The sequence below is a fragment of the Hevea brasiliensis genome, chromosome 2 (genome assembly GCF_030052815.1).
Source record: "Hevea brasiliensis isolate MT/VB/25A 57/8 chromosome 2, ASM3005281v1, whole genome shotgun sequence".
NCBI classification, from domain to species: Eukaryota; Viridiplantae; Streptophyta; class Magnoliopsida; order Malpighiales; family Euphorbiaceae; genus Hevea; species Hevea brasiliensis.
Genome location: NC_079494.1, coordinates 3,915,345 through 3,931,551, shown reverse-complemented (window position 1 = coordinate 3,931,551; position 16,207 = coordinate 3,915,345). Strand labels below are relative to the sequence as shown.

The following is a 16,207-nucleotide window of genomic DNA, read 5'->3' as shown; positions in this document are numbered from 1 at the left end:
AAATAATCAGATTGCTTAGGGTTGGTTTCTAAATTTTTAGTATCAGTAGTTTCAGTTCTAATTTCGGGCCAGTCAAGGGATAGTTTCAATTTCAATCGGTTTTGGTTTTGAATTTTTGAGATTAGTAGGCTGGTTTGATCTGATTCCAAACCATTCAAAAAAGTTTTTTGAAGCCTATAATATAATAATTTTTGTATTGAAGCCTATAATATAAAATTAATTAATTATTATTTTAATAAAAATTATTATATATATATATATATTTAAAAATTATGTTTATATTATTACAATTAAGACAACAAATACAAAATTAATTTTCATAAAAACATATTTAACATAAATCACAATATATAATGATGTTTTACAATTAAAAAAAATGTACATAAAACACTTGGAAAACTCATCTTGTATCTATTAATTTTTCTTAAAAGAACTCTAACTTATAATAATTGCGCTTGTGTGTGTTTGATTTGCTCTTCAATCTTATGCTCAGAATTAAATTCACAAGACATTATAGTATGGCATAGTGAATAAAAATTAAAATTTAAATCAAACTTAAGCATCTATGAAACCCACAAATAATAATTCAGTTAGAAAAATTAAAAATAAAAAGAATATAAAATCTCAAGAATTAAAGATTATTGTTATTAAGGGTTTATTTATCATTACTGTTGGAACTATTGTTGAAAAAATTATTTTTTTAAATATACTACTTAGAGAATATTACAAAATAATTTAAAATTAAATTTGATAAGTTTTAGTTATAAAAATACTAAAATAATAAAACAACTTTTTTTAAACTACTTTTTTTAACAGTATCTAAAATGATGATTTCATTCAGAAAAGTAATTTCGAGTCTCAAAACGCAATGTTAAACAGACACTAAGAGAGATAGCTCTGAATATCGAAAAAATTAATTTTATGTGAATCATAAAACAGATATACAGAATACCTTGTAAAAAATATATATATATATTATTACCTAACGACACCAGGAGTTGGAAATTCTTCAACTTACTACTAAGCAAATCTTCACAAGGATCAACTGTGAATTTCAGTTATTTTAAGTCAAGCCAAGCCACTAAATTAACATGAAAAAGAACAAGTTGAGGCTCAGTGATTTCTGCAATAAAAATAATACAATCCAAACTGAGCGTCTTGCTATCATTGCCAAGTTGGACAACCTAAACCTGAACTTGTTGCTGCGAGAGAGAGCGAGTGATAGATTAGTACAGATTCGAGTGGATGGTAGAGAGAAAAGGCCGACAGGGATGAGAGAGGGAAATGAAGCTACGGGTGCCTGCTAGTTTTGGGGTTAAAGACTAAAAAACGACATCATTTTATATAAATGGCCGAAAAAAACATTAATCAAAACCCAACCTACCTGTACCGAATCGGTCGAGTGATTGATTACCTTTCTGAGTTTCCGAGCTTTAGGTGGATTTGTGCAAAAAATTCTTTTTAAAAGTAAATTAGACCGATGATTATCGAAAGACTTGTTCAATGTAATAGTTATATGTATAATGAATACACTGTAATTATTAATTATGATAAAGGAAAATTATTATTTAGATTTTGTTTATCATAAATTTAAGATATAAAAAATTTATATACTTAATCAGTAAATCTCACTATATATTATATGTTCATAATGAAATGAGTTTAAGTAAGTGAGTTTCAGAAACTTAATTAAGTAGCAAATGAATGCTGAAGTTTAAATTCTTCTAATTAATTACTTTGCAGTGTTTTATATTAAAATTATTTATATATCTTAACATCATATAATAATGAAATTATAAATTTATAACAATTAAGTAATTTTATTAGGAGAAAATTTTCATTTCCCCTTTATGTTAGCAAAGTATCCAAAAAATAAATAAAAAAATTTAATTTATCTTCTTTTCTTTTCTGTTTCGTTTCTCCTCTTTAATTTCTTCTTATTTCCCTTTCCATTAAGGATTAAAGTTCAGGTCTAAACATATATCCTATCCACATATAATCAACGGAAAGCAAAAATAAAGCAATAGGTTTTAACAAGTTAATCTACTGATTTGCAATGAAAAGCAAAATGGAAAAAGCCCACCGACCCACCACCCTACTTTTCCTTCCTCTCTTCTCTTCGTTCCTCTTATAAATATCAGCAGTGGCACACGCCCTGGGCTCATACCACCTCCTTCTGTGTATATTCTATCTTCTTACCCTCTCTCTGTATACCATTTGCCATGTCCTCATCAAGCTCATCGTCTTGGACTCCCAAGCAAAACAAATTGTTTGAGAATGCTTTGGCTATCTATGACAAGGAAACCCCTGACCGCTGGGTCAATCTAGCCAGGGCTGTGGGTGGCAAAACCGTGGAGGAGGTGAAGAATCATTATGAGTTATTGGTTGAAGATGTTAGGCAGATAGAATCTGGCCAAGTTCCTTTGCCCAATTACAGAAAAGCTGGCAAAGGCTACAATAACTACATGGATGAAGAACAAAGGTTTACATATTCTCTTTTTCTCCCAAGCATTTCTATATACATCATCTTTCTAGTTAGTTCACATCATCATTCATTTAAGTAAAGAAATGTGATCTTAATTAATATTTCTCGTCATTTCCATGCAGGCTGAAGGGTCTCAAGCTGCAGTGAAATATATATATGAATCAGAACATCCCACCATGCGAATAAGGATCCATTACCCTTCAAGTTATAAGGGCATGCAGTCCTAGGTAACAAGAAAGCATGAAATGCAAATTAGATTTCTGTCTCTACTTCGCTCTGCCAGCTTTTAATTTCTCACTAAAATATTATGTATATTTCCTTAAGATGTACCAAGGTTGAGTCATCAATTGCTCGTATCTCATATGCCCTTTGAATGTAATGGATTCTTACATATAAATTAATGTTAATTTCTAGTTTATATTATAAGGTCAGTCATCATGGGAAAAAAATGGAGAAACTTTTTGTAAAGGGAATTGAATGGATGTGAACTTTCTCTTTATGAGACAAAAAGAAAGATAAGAACAATGGGGTTGTAAAGACAAAATATTTGTAAAGACAAAATACGTAAATATTAGTTCATTTAAAAACGTATTTAATAACGGTTAAATTAAATATTTGTATTAATATTTATATAAAATTAATTAAAATGTACATAATAAATACGTGAATATGAATGTAAATATCTAACTTAATAGTTTTTAAGTTTATTCTAATATAAATTTGAATTTTCTATAGTGGCACCAGTATGCTTCATTTAAGGTATTTTTGCAATTGAGAAATTGGAAAGTATAGTAGAAGAGTGGCAAACAGCTCATATGTGATTGTGATATTCCTTATTCTGGTTCTCATGTCGATATCTAAGTTGACAAAGAAGGCTGCAGATTGTAATTTTTCCTCCTATTTCATTTGATCATTTAGGGAAATGATAGTTCATCTTTCATAACCAAAACTAATTAATGAATTAAATTAATGATTATTTTAATTTTTAAAATTTATTTAATTTTGCTTAAAGTTTGAATTTTTTACATCTTATAATTCTGAATATTATTTAATATTATTAAATTAAAATTTATTAAATGATTAAACTTAATTTGAAGGAGAAATTGCCAAAAAAAAATTCTTTACTTTTAATTTTTCAAATCAATCCAATTAATTCAAATGAAATTATTAATTAACTCTCAATTTTAAAAGTATTGTGAAATTTTGTATAAACTAAAATATATTATTAATAATTTTACGAGAAATTATAAAAAAAAACTATGAATTTTCAATTTTTTTCCAACCTTATATATTAATTAAATTATATATTTTTTTAATTTTTTCTAATTATACTTCCCAGTTGGTATCTGACGCAACAGCTCTGTAAATAAACTAATACAAAAAAATATAATTGATAAAAATTAAAATATATAAATTTTAGTTGATAATTTAATTGGTGTATATTATAATTATAAAAAAAAAAAAGTAGAAGCTTTTTCCTTATAAGAAAATTTTAAGAGGCAATTTTGTTCAACTTGAAAGATAGAATATTGTTGACAAGATTTACAGATTATTGTCAATATTCGGTCGTAAGCGCCGACTTGCTTAATATTATATATTGAATCAGTTGATAGAGGGTAGGGGTGAGCATTCGGTTCAAATCAAATCGAATCGAATCAAATCGAATTAAATTATAAAAATTGAATCGTAAATTTTAGAAATCGAACAAGTTAAAATGGGTAAAAAACCGAATCGAACCGAATCGTCCTATTTCAGTTCGATTCGGTTTAAACCAATCGGTTTGATTTTTTATTGATTTTTTAATTTAGACTTGATTTTTAAGTTATTTGATCTAATTTTAACTTTGGTTTGAACCTAATAACCATTAATCAATGAAATTAAACAATTAATATATATACAATTAAATATAATTCATAAATTTTTCATAAAAATAAATCAATTCAAAAATCGATTCGGTTCGATTTAGTTTGATTTAACTATATAAATTACTATTCAATTCGGTATAACAGATTTTTTTCTCTTTAATACCGAACTGAACCAAAATAACCGAAATTTTTATAATATAAAATCGAATCGAACCGATTAAATTTTAAAACTGAATTAATTGAATTGAATTGATTCGATTCGGTTCAATTTTTCAGTTTGAACTAAATTCTGCTTAGCTCTAATAGAGGGAACAGCTTTTGTCATTGGATTGCCACCAAATAAAAAGATTCATATTGAATTCGATATAATAAATTTAAAATATAAATATGTAAAATTTATATATTTAATATATTTATTAAATATTTTATATTTATAATAAATTAAATTTAATAAAAAATTTATTAAATAAATATTTGTGCATATTTTTATTTGTTAAATGATTTGAACCGCCGAAAGATTAAAATTAAAAATAAATAAAATTAGATAAAATAAGATTGATTGTAATTGATTTTGAATTTCAAACAAAATTAAGAGTTCAACATTCAAGACTGACTGTTCATGGAGCTCCTTACAAATAAGATTTTGTAAGAAAAATTATATATGAATTAATATATAAGTAGATTTTTTTTTTGTAATAATTTATCATAAATTAAATTTGTTGTCTTTCTTAATATGCATCTTTCTCTTGACCCCCTAATAGTAACTATTAAATTTCTACATTTTTTTCCAATATATATATAATTCACATAACAAATTAATAATTTAGCTTTTAGATAATTAAATTGGTCTTTTGAGATTTTATATTAATTATAAATAATATAAATAAAATATAAAATTTAATATATTTTAATAAAATTATTATAATTTTATAGAAGGGTGTGCATCTTCTTTGTTCTATTTTTTTAATTAATTAAAAAAATTAACATTTTAATGTGCATTATTATTATTTTTTAACTAATTGTATTGATATGAGTTAAATATTTATGAAAATAAAATATATGTTTATAAAAATTATAATTATAAAGTAATATCGAATCAGAAAATTAATTTTAAAAAAAAAAAGAGTTTCCTTCCAAATTTTAGTTAAGTTATTATTACAGGTGAAGTCAAACGGATCCAACTGTCACATCAATGTCTTAATGGGCCACGTGGACCCTCTGACTTGTTTTGGTATCAAATAAGCCCATTAATCCACAACCACAATTGTGAAAAGACGAATTAGGGTTTTCGGTTCCTTCTACAGCCCGCGCTTGTTATAGGCTGTGTCTCTGGTTGTTCTTGCGCTTGCTCGACATTCTACACAGAAATGGAAGCAACTTCTACTTCTCCTTTCAAGGTAATAAAAAATGAGAACTTTATGTTGTTTATGAGCTCTATTAGGAACTTAATAATTATTGCTAAGATACAATTCGGGTTAAAGAGGTCTCTTCCTTTAATTTTGGAAGCAAGCAACTAAATCGAAGAACAGGCTCAAAATGAGCAGAATTGGGGACGAAATTTGATTTTTCAAGTGATTGTTTTGATACTAAACTTGCGATTACCATCAATTTCAAGTGATTATTTGCGTTGTAAAGGATTCGGTGTTAATTGTTGCAGATAATCTTGGGATCATCTTCGGTTGCGCGGAGGAAAATATTAGCTGAGATGGGATATGAATTTGAAATCATTGTAAAAATTCATCCCCTCTTAAAATCCCCATTTTCTAATTCTTGCCAGTATCTACCTGAAGGTTAAATTCTAGTGTTTTTCTTAGACTGCAGATATTGACGAAAAATGTATACGGAAGGAAAAGCCAGAAGAGTTGGTAATGGCTCTTGCTGAGGCTAAGGTAATGATTAAATAAATTAATTAATGAGAAAGGTAATGTTCTTATAATTTGTAGTTACTACTTTCAAATCTTTAAAGGAATTGATGAAGTGGTTCAAGTACTTAATTGGGATAGCTTTATTGTTAACTTAAGCAGATTTTAAATTTAATGATGTTGTATAAGCTCTTAGCTACTTCCACTGTTTTGGATATTCTAATTGGCTTGTGTTGTAAACACCAACTTTGTTTGGTTTGAGTCTCTTTCATGAACTGAGTGTGAAGTGTGAGCTGCGTCGCAGGCTGATGCCATCATAGCTAAGCTACAGGCTGAAAATATTCTAGAGAAGGATGCTGAACTGACTATTTTGATTGCAGCTGACACAGTATGTCTTGATTCCTTCTTAATTATTATGATGCTTCTGGTTTGGACAATCAGGTGTATCTAGTCTCAGCTAGTGCCAAATATGGTCTGAGGATACAAGTCTTCTGCAAGGAGAAAACCATTTGCCTTGGCTACTACAGCATGAATCTTCCAGTCCATAGTATTGAATTGTGAGACATAAGGCAAATGGGGCAGCTTTGGTGAAACTTTGCCTTGAAAAGGAAAACCCAGTTAATTCAAACTGCTTTGTTAGCAAGGATAGACGCATATCAAAATCATCAATTTGGGTCTATGTTGGATTGTTCAACCGTTTGCTATGACAAAGTTGTAGTTCATGCTGAAAAAGTCATTGTGTTGTTTATTGTCCTCACTGCTGTTAATGATGGTACCTTGGTATATTTGTCATTTTTTAAACCATTGTTGCCTCTATACTCTTGGATTTACATTGTGTAATTGAACTTTGACTCTGGTGCTTATTTTAGCTGCTGAAAACTTCTTCTCAGGCTGAAGCCATCTTGCAAAAGCCCCCAGCACATGACTATGTTAAGGAAGATGAGCCAGTATTATTAATTACTTGTGATCAAGTATAATTCAATTCCTATAAGATACCTTGTATAATTCAATTCCTATAAGATACCTTGTTCCTAATTTACTTATTTGTATCTAAAGCTTTTGGCATGCATTTTAAGATTTTTAGGAAATGTCCCTGCAATGTCATTTGGTTTGGTAGTCTGTGTATCTTATTAACACCTTGCCTTTTAATAACACTACCAAAATCAAGAGAGAAAGGAATTCTAATTATAATGGTTTAAATACAATGATGATTTGTAGTTAAAAATGTCATTATGCCAACAGGTTGGGTGATTAGTTTCTACTTTCTAGGATATGTATGCTTGTCTTTAGCCATACGACTTTTGCAAATTTGATAGAAAACAATATAATGGTTATTGCTAAAGGGTAAGGGTCAACCTTTCCATTTAATTTTCCCTACCAAACCTCTACTTCTACAACAGGTGTTGTTTGTAACAGATGCTGTTTGGTGGTATGGATAAATGAGTAGGTGAGAATTTTTACGCATGAGTTTAAAGCATTAGAGGCCGTTGTTAGCAAAAATAGAGACAGTTGAGTTCATCCAGGGCCAGTTTAGAAAGAGGGTTTTGCCCCATACTACTGTAATGCTTTTTGGCCATCCATGAATCATATGGTGGAAATAGTTCATCTCATGCTTTTGGCATGCCTTGGAACTACATAAGAGAGTATTCATTCATCAATAGGATGTTTTTATGCCCAAACGTGTCCTTTGCAACTTGTATCCTCAACCATATCGGCTTCTGGTGATAAGTAGTGCACTTGTAAGATTGAAATTCAGTTTTTTTTTTTTTTCTTCTCTCCCCCTCTCTCTCTTTCTCGGGGAGATTTATTCATCTTTCATTAATACTCTTATTCAACAATCTGTAGGTGGTGGTTTATGAAGGTGCAGTCAGGGAAAAGCCATCCAGTGAGGAAGAAGCACGGCATTTTATGAAAGGTTTGCTAATATTCTTTACTGCTGTTATTTTACTATTATATTGCATTGGTTGTCTGCTGATATCGAATGCAGGTTATTCTGGTGGGCATGCTGCAACTGTGAGTTCTGTTCTTGTTACAAATCTTAAAACTGGATTCAGAAAAGTAGAATGTGACAGAGTGGAGGTAGGATTTGCTTTTATTTGAACAATTTGAATGATAACACAATCTGCAATACGTTAACCTGACTACAGAGAAATAAATGCATAATGGTGAAAAATTATGCAATTTCATTTTGTTTCTCATCTAACTACCTTTGGGCTAATTAATCTAGCCAGAGGAAATGTTTAGGTAAAGAGAGGAACTTCATGAAAGGAACATAACTTGTGCTGTTTCAATTAGAGGAACACTAATTTCAAACTAGCTTACTGCCTACCACTTTAGGCAGGGTTGATTCAGTTGTTTTATTGCTCTATTCCGTAGTGTTGGAGTGGAGCAAGAACACGTTTTTTGGTTGACCATCAATCTCCAGCTTTTGTGGTCTAACTTAAGGATGAAGATTTTGTAGAGCCTGAAGAAGAGCCTTAAAGAGTAAAGCAACAGACATGGCTACTTATTTTGTTTCAAAAAACTACATAAACTATCAAAATCCATATGATCTCTTTTGTATTGCTCAGACTACTGTTGTTTTTGACACTTGAGGAAAAGAAAGAAGAAAAAAGAAAAATATTGAAAATTGACTAATTCACTTTTTCCCTAAAGGGAAAAAAAAAAAAAAAAAACATTTATGGGGAGATCTTGCTCCCTTAGCTGAATAATTGGAGTTGCAGAGATGTAGTTCTATGCACAATGATACCGGTTCCACAAGGCTTCACAATTGTATATATAGTTTCTTCCTTGAATGGTTATTGTTTTATCTTTTCCTTTTTGTTGATATATCTTTGTGCTTGCCAATTATTGTTTCTCATATAAGGTTTGCCATTTTTGAATTGAGAACCAAAGCACCTGCATTAATTTCTTTACATTGATGGTACATAGAACTAACAGTTAGGTTTTATGCCTTGCAGATCTATTTCCATGAAATACCAGATGAAGTCATTGAAAAGCTGGTAGAAAAAGTTGTTTTCATTCCAAAGGTTGCTTTTGCATCATTTGAGCAAATAACAAAGAGGTTTTCTCTTACTTTCTTGATTGTTCAGATCGAAGAGGGACTTGTGCTCAGAGTTGCTGGGGGCCTTATAATAGAGCATCCTTTAATATTGCCTTGCGTTAAAGAAGTGGTTGGTTATCGAATCCCTATGGAACACATAATGACAATGCAAATTACAAATAATATTATAGGATTAATAATCTGTATTTTGTGTAGGTAGGGACAACTGATAGCGTGATGGGACTTCCCAAAGCTCTCACTGAAAAACTTGTGAAAGAGGCTCTCTAGCCACTTCAGCTGTTTTCTTATCCATTCTTTTTGGTATTAATCCCACAGGCATCCTTGCTTTCCTTCACTGTTATTGCTCCACTCAACATTGCTTTGAACTTGATAAATCAATCATTTGTCATCACCCCCATCAAATTATCAACTATGCACTAATTTTAGTTAATCAAAATGTGGAGTTACTGACATGTTGAGCAGTAATCATAAAGCTATTTTCCCAAGTGTACCCCTTCATATTTTACTGAACGATATTACTTCCTTGTTGAAGCTAAATGGAAGGAATATATTGGTAGTCAACAATAGTTGTTACTGGTCATGATAGCTGTAGAAGCCAATATCCATTTGGCCAAGTGGAAGGATCTAAAAACCCAAGAATGCCTTTTACAGGTTAGTACCGTGTTTGAAAATTTGATTTGCAAGCTGTGGGCCTATGTTTCCATACACTTGCTCAAAAGGTCACTTTGATAACTAAGTGCAGCCAGCCAGCCTGGTAGAATCCGTTAGCAGTTCAGCAGGATGTCCTTAGATTTTTTTAAAAATATTTCTGGTGTTACGTTTTTTTACCTGCAATTGCATTTGCATTAACAAGCCTAGAGGGCAAACTTACATAGAATGGAACTAGAAACAGAAAAAAAAAAAAAAAAAAAAAATGAGCCCAAGTCAAGCTTAGCACAAATTCACAGGCCAATTACTGAGTCCACTCGGCCTAGACCCTATCCTGAAGCCCTAGGCCTGCAACAGAAGACCTAGCCACCCATTCAATATAACGCCGCTGGCACGAATGACCTTGCCACCCATCCAAAATAGGGCCACCTCTCATCTCTTTGCGCCAAGTAGGACCTTCCGATTGAGATGGAAGAGATATCATTGGATAGACTCACAAAGCACTAACACCTTGTTTGGATTATAATTTCCCATGGTTTCAGAATGTATGATATGGTAATGTTACTTATCTGGGAAGGTTGTTCATGAAAAACGATGGTTTTGGACTGCAAAGTGATGATTCTTTAATTATGATTTTACCATAGATTTTTAAACCACTAAATTGATGGTCTTAAATGGTTTAAAATTTTTACATTTGAATTTTACATTTATACAATTAATAAAATTTCAATTATATTTTATTTTTTTTATTTAAAAACGTTCCTTATTTCTCATATTCAATCTTTGCCTTCAATAAAAAATTTTTAGTCTCTCATACATTTTAGTTCTCCATCTTCTCTCGCATCAGAGGTTCTTTTTATTTCTTTTATATATATATAAAGAATTTTATACTTTCAAGTTTTAATAATAAATATGCAGTTTATAATATTACTAGATTAATTAAAAAAAATTTTTAAATAAATTTTTCATCTAAAAATATTTTTATTGATTTTGATAATGCTACTCCTTCTATTAATAATTTTAAATAAAATTTTCCACCTATATTAGGAGGTAAATTATGTGATAGATAAAAGATTAAGAACTTGTAGATGCATTTTCAATAATTTAAACTCTTTACAATAGAAATTGTATGTACTGCAAGCAAAGTTTAAAATAATTCTTTATATATTTAAAATAGCAATTAGAATATTTTAGTGATCTTCATATTTATTATATCATATCATTTAATCAAATAATCATTTAATTAAATAAGAAAATGTTATTAAACCATTATGTATTGTATCATCTTTTCAAGCATGTTAATAATGAAAATCATACAGTATAATACGATATATTAATAAATCATGTTACACTCAATCTAACAAGGGGTAAAAGAAACACAAAAGGATCAAAAGAGCTAAAACTCCCATCTTTACTAAGCAGAGCCATTATCAACAGCTGGGGAGAGTGACACGGTAAAGCTCATTGACCTCTTAATTTCCTTTAGCCTTAGGGATCAGCCTTCTATCAAAAAGGAAAGGCTATGAAACTCTAGAGTTGCCAACATTAAAACAATGCTTTGATCGAGCAGTGATAGCTTCTAGACCCATTTACGGGCAGGCCAAGCTCCAAACAAATCGGCTCTCTTGAAACTCGAATCTTCTGCATTTCTCCCTCGCGATAAATCTCAAAGATCGGCAACCAAAAACTCCAATGCATCGCTATTAACAAACCAACCTCTGGTGTTTCTATTTCGTCTTCGTTATAGATTTTAATGGCTTGATAATTTCATAGGAAAGCATTGTCAAAATACAAGAACCGGGCTGTGCAGTCTGTATTCTCATTCCAGCGCCGATGCTAATGCACATTTTACTTTTAAAAATTTGAATTCTATTGGGAAAAAAGAATAGTAATATTTGATCAATCAATGCTATGTCATGGAATTATTAAAATTAATTATGCCTTGCTTTTTTAAACGGATAAACAGCAAGCGAGAGATATTTCCACCGAAGTTGAAGCAGGATAGACTCTCTGGTTATACAAAGAAAAAGGAAAATGATCATTTAGCCTCTATATTTTAATAAATTTAATTATTTTATTCTTATATTTTAAAAAATATATTATTTAATCTATGTATTTTACTTTTGTTACACTGTTTAGTCACTCCGTCAATTTTTTCGATAATCAATGTTAATCAAACTACTATTTAGTTTCTCTATTTCATTAAATTGTTTAATCACTTTATCAAATTTTTCAATAGTTAATGTCACTCAAATTATTATTTAGTTCTTTTATTTTAGTGAAATTAATTAGTTAGTCTCTGTAATTTAGTTTCATTAATTATTTAGCCCCGTAATTAACTTTTATACCCAAAAAATACCATAATCCTCTCCTCTTTTATTTATCTCTTAGCTTCTCTTTTTTCTCTCTGTTCATATTTCTTTTCTTTCATGCTCACGCCCTTCTCCCCTCGTTTTCTCTGTTTCTCATATTTTGATAAAAAATAATGCAAGTTGTCTGTGCAAAAAAGGTTAACCAATTCTCCTTTATTTCCAAGTAATCAAGAAAAATTATTTTTCAATAAAGAAAATACAAAATTGATGTCCAAGTAATTGAATGAAAATATTTAAATAATTTAAAAAAATATAATACGTGGCAAAATTGTTATTTTTAGCTAAGAATATGATTTTTAAAATATGAAAATCAACTAATTAATTTTACTATAATAATAGACTAAATAGTAATATTTTTTAAAATATAGGATCAACTAATTAATTTATTTTAAATAGAGAAGTCAAATAGCAGTTTGATTGATATTAACTAATAAAAAATTTGATAGATAAATTAAATAATTTAATAAAAAAATATTAATTAAATAATATATTTTTTAATGCATAGAGATTAAATAATTGATTTAGTTAAAATATAAAAAGTAAATAATAATTAAAATATATATATATATATATATATGTATGCGACTTCCTTTAAACAAACCAAAAAGGAATGGAGCATGTCCACTGGGCTTCCTCGTAAATGATGAGGGAACGGCGCAAGTCAAGTAGCCTAGCTCAGAATCGCTGGGTCTCTGCTCTGCGTAGGCAAAAAATTACTCTCACAGTAATCAAGCACCATCAATCTTTCTTCACTGGAAGTCGTAATCGTATTCGTAATCGTATCCCTCCCTCCCAAGATACCTTACCACCCAAAACACATGCCCAGTTGGCCACATCACAGTAACAGTTAGTTAACCGTCGAAAAAAACCAAATAAATAAGAAAAAACATAGCCATAATTCTTATAAATCCTACACCAACTCAAACTCTTCCTCGCTGTCTTCTCTTCCTTTCTTCATTAGGCTTTTTTTCTTTATTACATTCCCATTAGTATAACGACTAAGCTACCAGTCTACCTCCTGCTTCAGGTAAATAATAAGAGCAGCAGCCATGGACTCCGGCGGCCAAATTCGGATCCACCAAGCCGGAAGGCTTCCAGATTTCTTGCAGAGCGTGAAACTCAAGTATGTCAAACTCGGCTACCACTATGTTATCTCTAATCTATTGACCTTGTGTTTCGTCCCCTTGATTATTGCTACCTCAATCGAAGCCTCCCAAATGAATCCTGACGATCTCCGTCAGCTTTGGCTCCACCTTCAGTACAATCTCGTTAGCATCGTTATCTGCTCTACTTTTCTCGTTTGCGGTCTAACCGTTTACATTATGACCCGCCCCAGGCCAGTTTATTTGGTCGATTATGCTTGTTTTCGTGCCCCTGATCATCTCAGGGCCCCGTTTTGCAACTTCATGTTGCACTGCAGGCTCACTGGAGACTTTGACGAGTCCTCGCTCGAGTTCCAGCGTAAGATTTTGGAGCGTTCTGGCCTTGGAGAGGATACTTACGTTCCTGAAGCTATGCATCACGTTCCTCCGAAAATAAGCATGGCTGCCGCCAGGGAGGAGGCTGAGCTGGTCATGTTTGGTGCTTTGGATAATCTGTTTGCTAGCACAAATTTGAATGCTAAGGATATTGGCATTCTTGTTGTGAATTGTAGTTTGTTTAACCCAACACCATCGCTTTCTGCTATGATTGTGAATAAGTATAAATTGAGGGGTAATATAAGGAGTTTCAATCTAGGAGGAATGGGTTGTAGTGCTGGAGTTATCGCAGTGGATCTCGCTAAAGATTTGTTGCAAGTTCATAGGAATACTTATGCAGTTGTCGTCAGTACTGAGAATATTACCCAGAATAGGTATTTTGGAAATAATAAGTCTATGTTGATACCAAATTGCTTGTTTCGAGTTGGGGGTTCCGCAGTTTTGCTTTCTAATAAATCTGGCGAAAAAAAGCGGGCTAAGTATAAGCTTGTTCATGTTGTGAGGACTCATCGCGGGGCAGTTGATAAGGCGTTTCGATGTGTGTTTCAAGAACAGGATGATACAGGGAAGACTGGTGTTTCATTGTCAAAGGATTTGATGGCAATCGCTGGTGAAGCTTTAAAATCTAACATTACCACCTTGGGTCCTCTGGTTCTTCCAATCAGTGAGCAGCTTTTGTTTTTTTCAACTCTGGTTGGTAAGAAGTTGTTCAAAAAAAAAGTGAAGCCCTATATTCCAGATTTCAAGCTGGCATTTGATCATTTTTGTATACATGCTGGAGGGAGGGCTGTGATTGATGAGCTAGAGAAGAATTTGCAACTCCTGCCTGAACATGTGGAGGCAGCTAGGATGACACTTCACCGCTTTGGGAATACTTCATCAAGTTCGATATGGTATGAGTTGGCCTATATTGAGGCCAAAAGAAGAATGCGAAAGGGCAACCGTGTGTGGCAGATTGCATTTGGAAGTGGCTTCAAGTGTAACAGTGCAGTGTGGGAGGCACTCCGAAATGTGAAGCCATCATATAAGAGTGCCTGGGAAGACTGTATAGATAAGTATCCTGTGAAACTTGCTTGACACAAGAAAATTTGCGTTTTAGACTTTCCCTTCAGGGAATTGTTCATTCATGAGGAGGGAACTACGGTGTTATGAAAGTGAAGAATTGGTTTCTCTTGTGTTTCTTCTTTCTTGTATTTGTATCCAGAATAAAATGGTGATAGCAATTATTCAATCTGTAGCCCAAAATTACAAGAATTGGATGATTGTGGTGTAACAAATTTATGGAAATTTCTCCTGAATCCCTGTTCGAACTGTCTCAATTTTCTCTGGAAAGGCTTTCATTGCATACATGAATATTTACTATCGTAATATGTTTAATTACCCTTGCTTTTGAAGAATCTCTTTACTAATTTTCAATGATGCTGAATGCCTCTGTCAATGAACTTAGAGAGGGAGAAATCCATTGTTCTGAGTAGAAAATGATTGCAAATAAATCTGTTGCATATGTAAATATAGTATGATTTTTCTTGCTTTGATGCATTCAGAATTCTTGTCAAATAGCCAAGATACTATTATTACCCACCCAAAGCTGATTCAAATAGTCGGTGCTTAAATGAAGTTTTAAAAGTGGCAGTCGAAGTATCAACATTTATTTAAATAGTCACCCTGAGCAAAAGAATGCATGGGGCGCCCAGACCGAGCAGAAGGATGTTCGGGTAACTCAAACCGAGCAAAAGTATGGTAAAGAAGAAAGAGTAGTGACAACGCTCACCTAGTAAGCTAAGCATCAACTCTACCGAGATTCATGTAATTCATGCAGATCACTATAACAGTTACTGAGCTTTTGATCTATAAATATAAGAAACAGTGATTATTCAGGTACGCTTACTCTGTCAAAATCATTAGAGAACTCTATTTATTGCTATTTTTCCTATTCTCAAATAAACTCTAACTTGAATGTTGGAGTCACTGGTCAGAAGACCACTGACCTTACTACCTTATTATTTTACAAGCTTACTTTCAGCTTATTTGGCACTTGGACTAGTCTTCGCTCACAGCAGCATTAAATACTATACCCTCTATTAGCTATCTGGTCTTACTGTTATCTGCTAAATAATTTTTTCCAGCCTCATATGATTATCCGATCTTTGCCTTCTCTGCTGCCTCAACACAATGCATGACAGAGGATGTTTTGCCATGCCTAATAACAGAAGAGACTTATGAAGCAAGAACTCTTACCAACCTTCTCTAGATCCTTGAAATGGGGGTGGAGTTACACCAATGTTTACTGCATGAACAAAAGTTGAGAAGTTTACTTCATTGACAGGCTTCAAGCTAAATGCTGCTTCTTGGTCAAGCTCAAGCAGAATCATTGAAAAAATGAGAAATTTCTCATATGACTTTGATAGTCTAGAAGAAGATAAGTAAGTTTCA

General features: G+C 31.7%; 3 protein-coding genes across 7 annotated transcripts; all 3 read left to right on the top strand.

Annotated features, from left to right (window-relative positions):
* Positions 1 to 2,110: 2,110 nt before the first annotated feature.
* Positions 2,111 to 2,841, top strand: LOC110638115 (protein RADIALIS-like 3). The gene is made up of 2 exons (XM_021788551.2): positions 2,111 to 2,482; positions 2,608 to 2,841. The coding sequence occupies exons 1-2, from the start codon at positions 2,223 to 2,225 to the stop codon at positions 2,630 to 2,632; spliced, it is 285 nt and encodes a 94-aa protein (XP_021644243.1). The 5' UTR covers positions 2,111 to 2,222; the 3' UTR covers positions 2,633 to 2,841.
* A 2,767-nt stretch (positions 2,842 to 5,608) lies between these two features.
* LOC110638085 (uncharacterized) lies at positions 5,609 to 9,761 on the top strand. 5 transcript variants are annotated; one of them, XM_021788514.2, is made up of 10 exons: positions 5,609 to 5,747; positions 6,008 to 6,079; positions 6,165 to 6,239; positions 6,517 to 6,600; positions 7,103 to 7,183; positions 8,058 to 8,127; positions 8,200 to 8,291; positions 9,173 to 9,214; positions 9,305 to 9,385; positions 9,472 to 9,761. In XM_021788514.2, the coding sequence occupies exons 1-10, from the start codon at positions 5,718 to 5,720 to the stop codon at positions 9,541 to 9,543; spliced, it is 699 nt and encodes a 232-aa protein (XP_021644206.2). In that variant the 5' UTR covers positions 5,609 to 5,717; the 3' UTR covers positions 9,544 to 9,761. The 5 variants fall into 5 exon arrangements, with proteins under 5 accessions (XP_021644206.2, XP_021644205.2, XP_021644203.2 ...); XM_021788513.2 differs by lacking the exon at positions 6,517 to 6,600; XM_021788511.2 differs by lacking the exon at positions 7,103 to 7,183.
* Positions 9,762 to 13,201: 3,440 nt separating this feature from the next.
* On the top strand, positions 13,202 to 15,080 carry LOC110638084 (3-ketoacyl-CoA synthase 4). The gene has a single exon (XM_021788509.2). The coding sequence runs from the start codon at positions 13,346 to 13,348 to the stop codon at positions 14,849 to 14,851; it is 1,506 nt and encodes a 501-aa protein (XP_021644201.2). The 5' UTR covers positions 13,202 to 13,345; the 3' UTR covers positions 14,852 to 15,080.
* Positions 15,081 to 16,207: the final 1,127 nt, after the last annotated feature.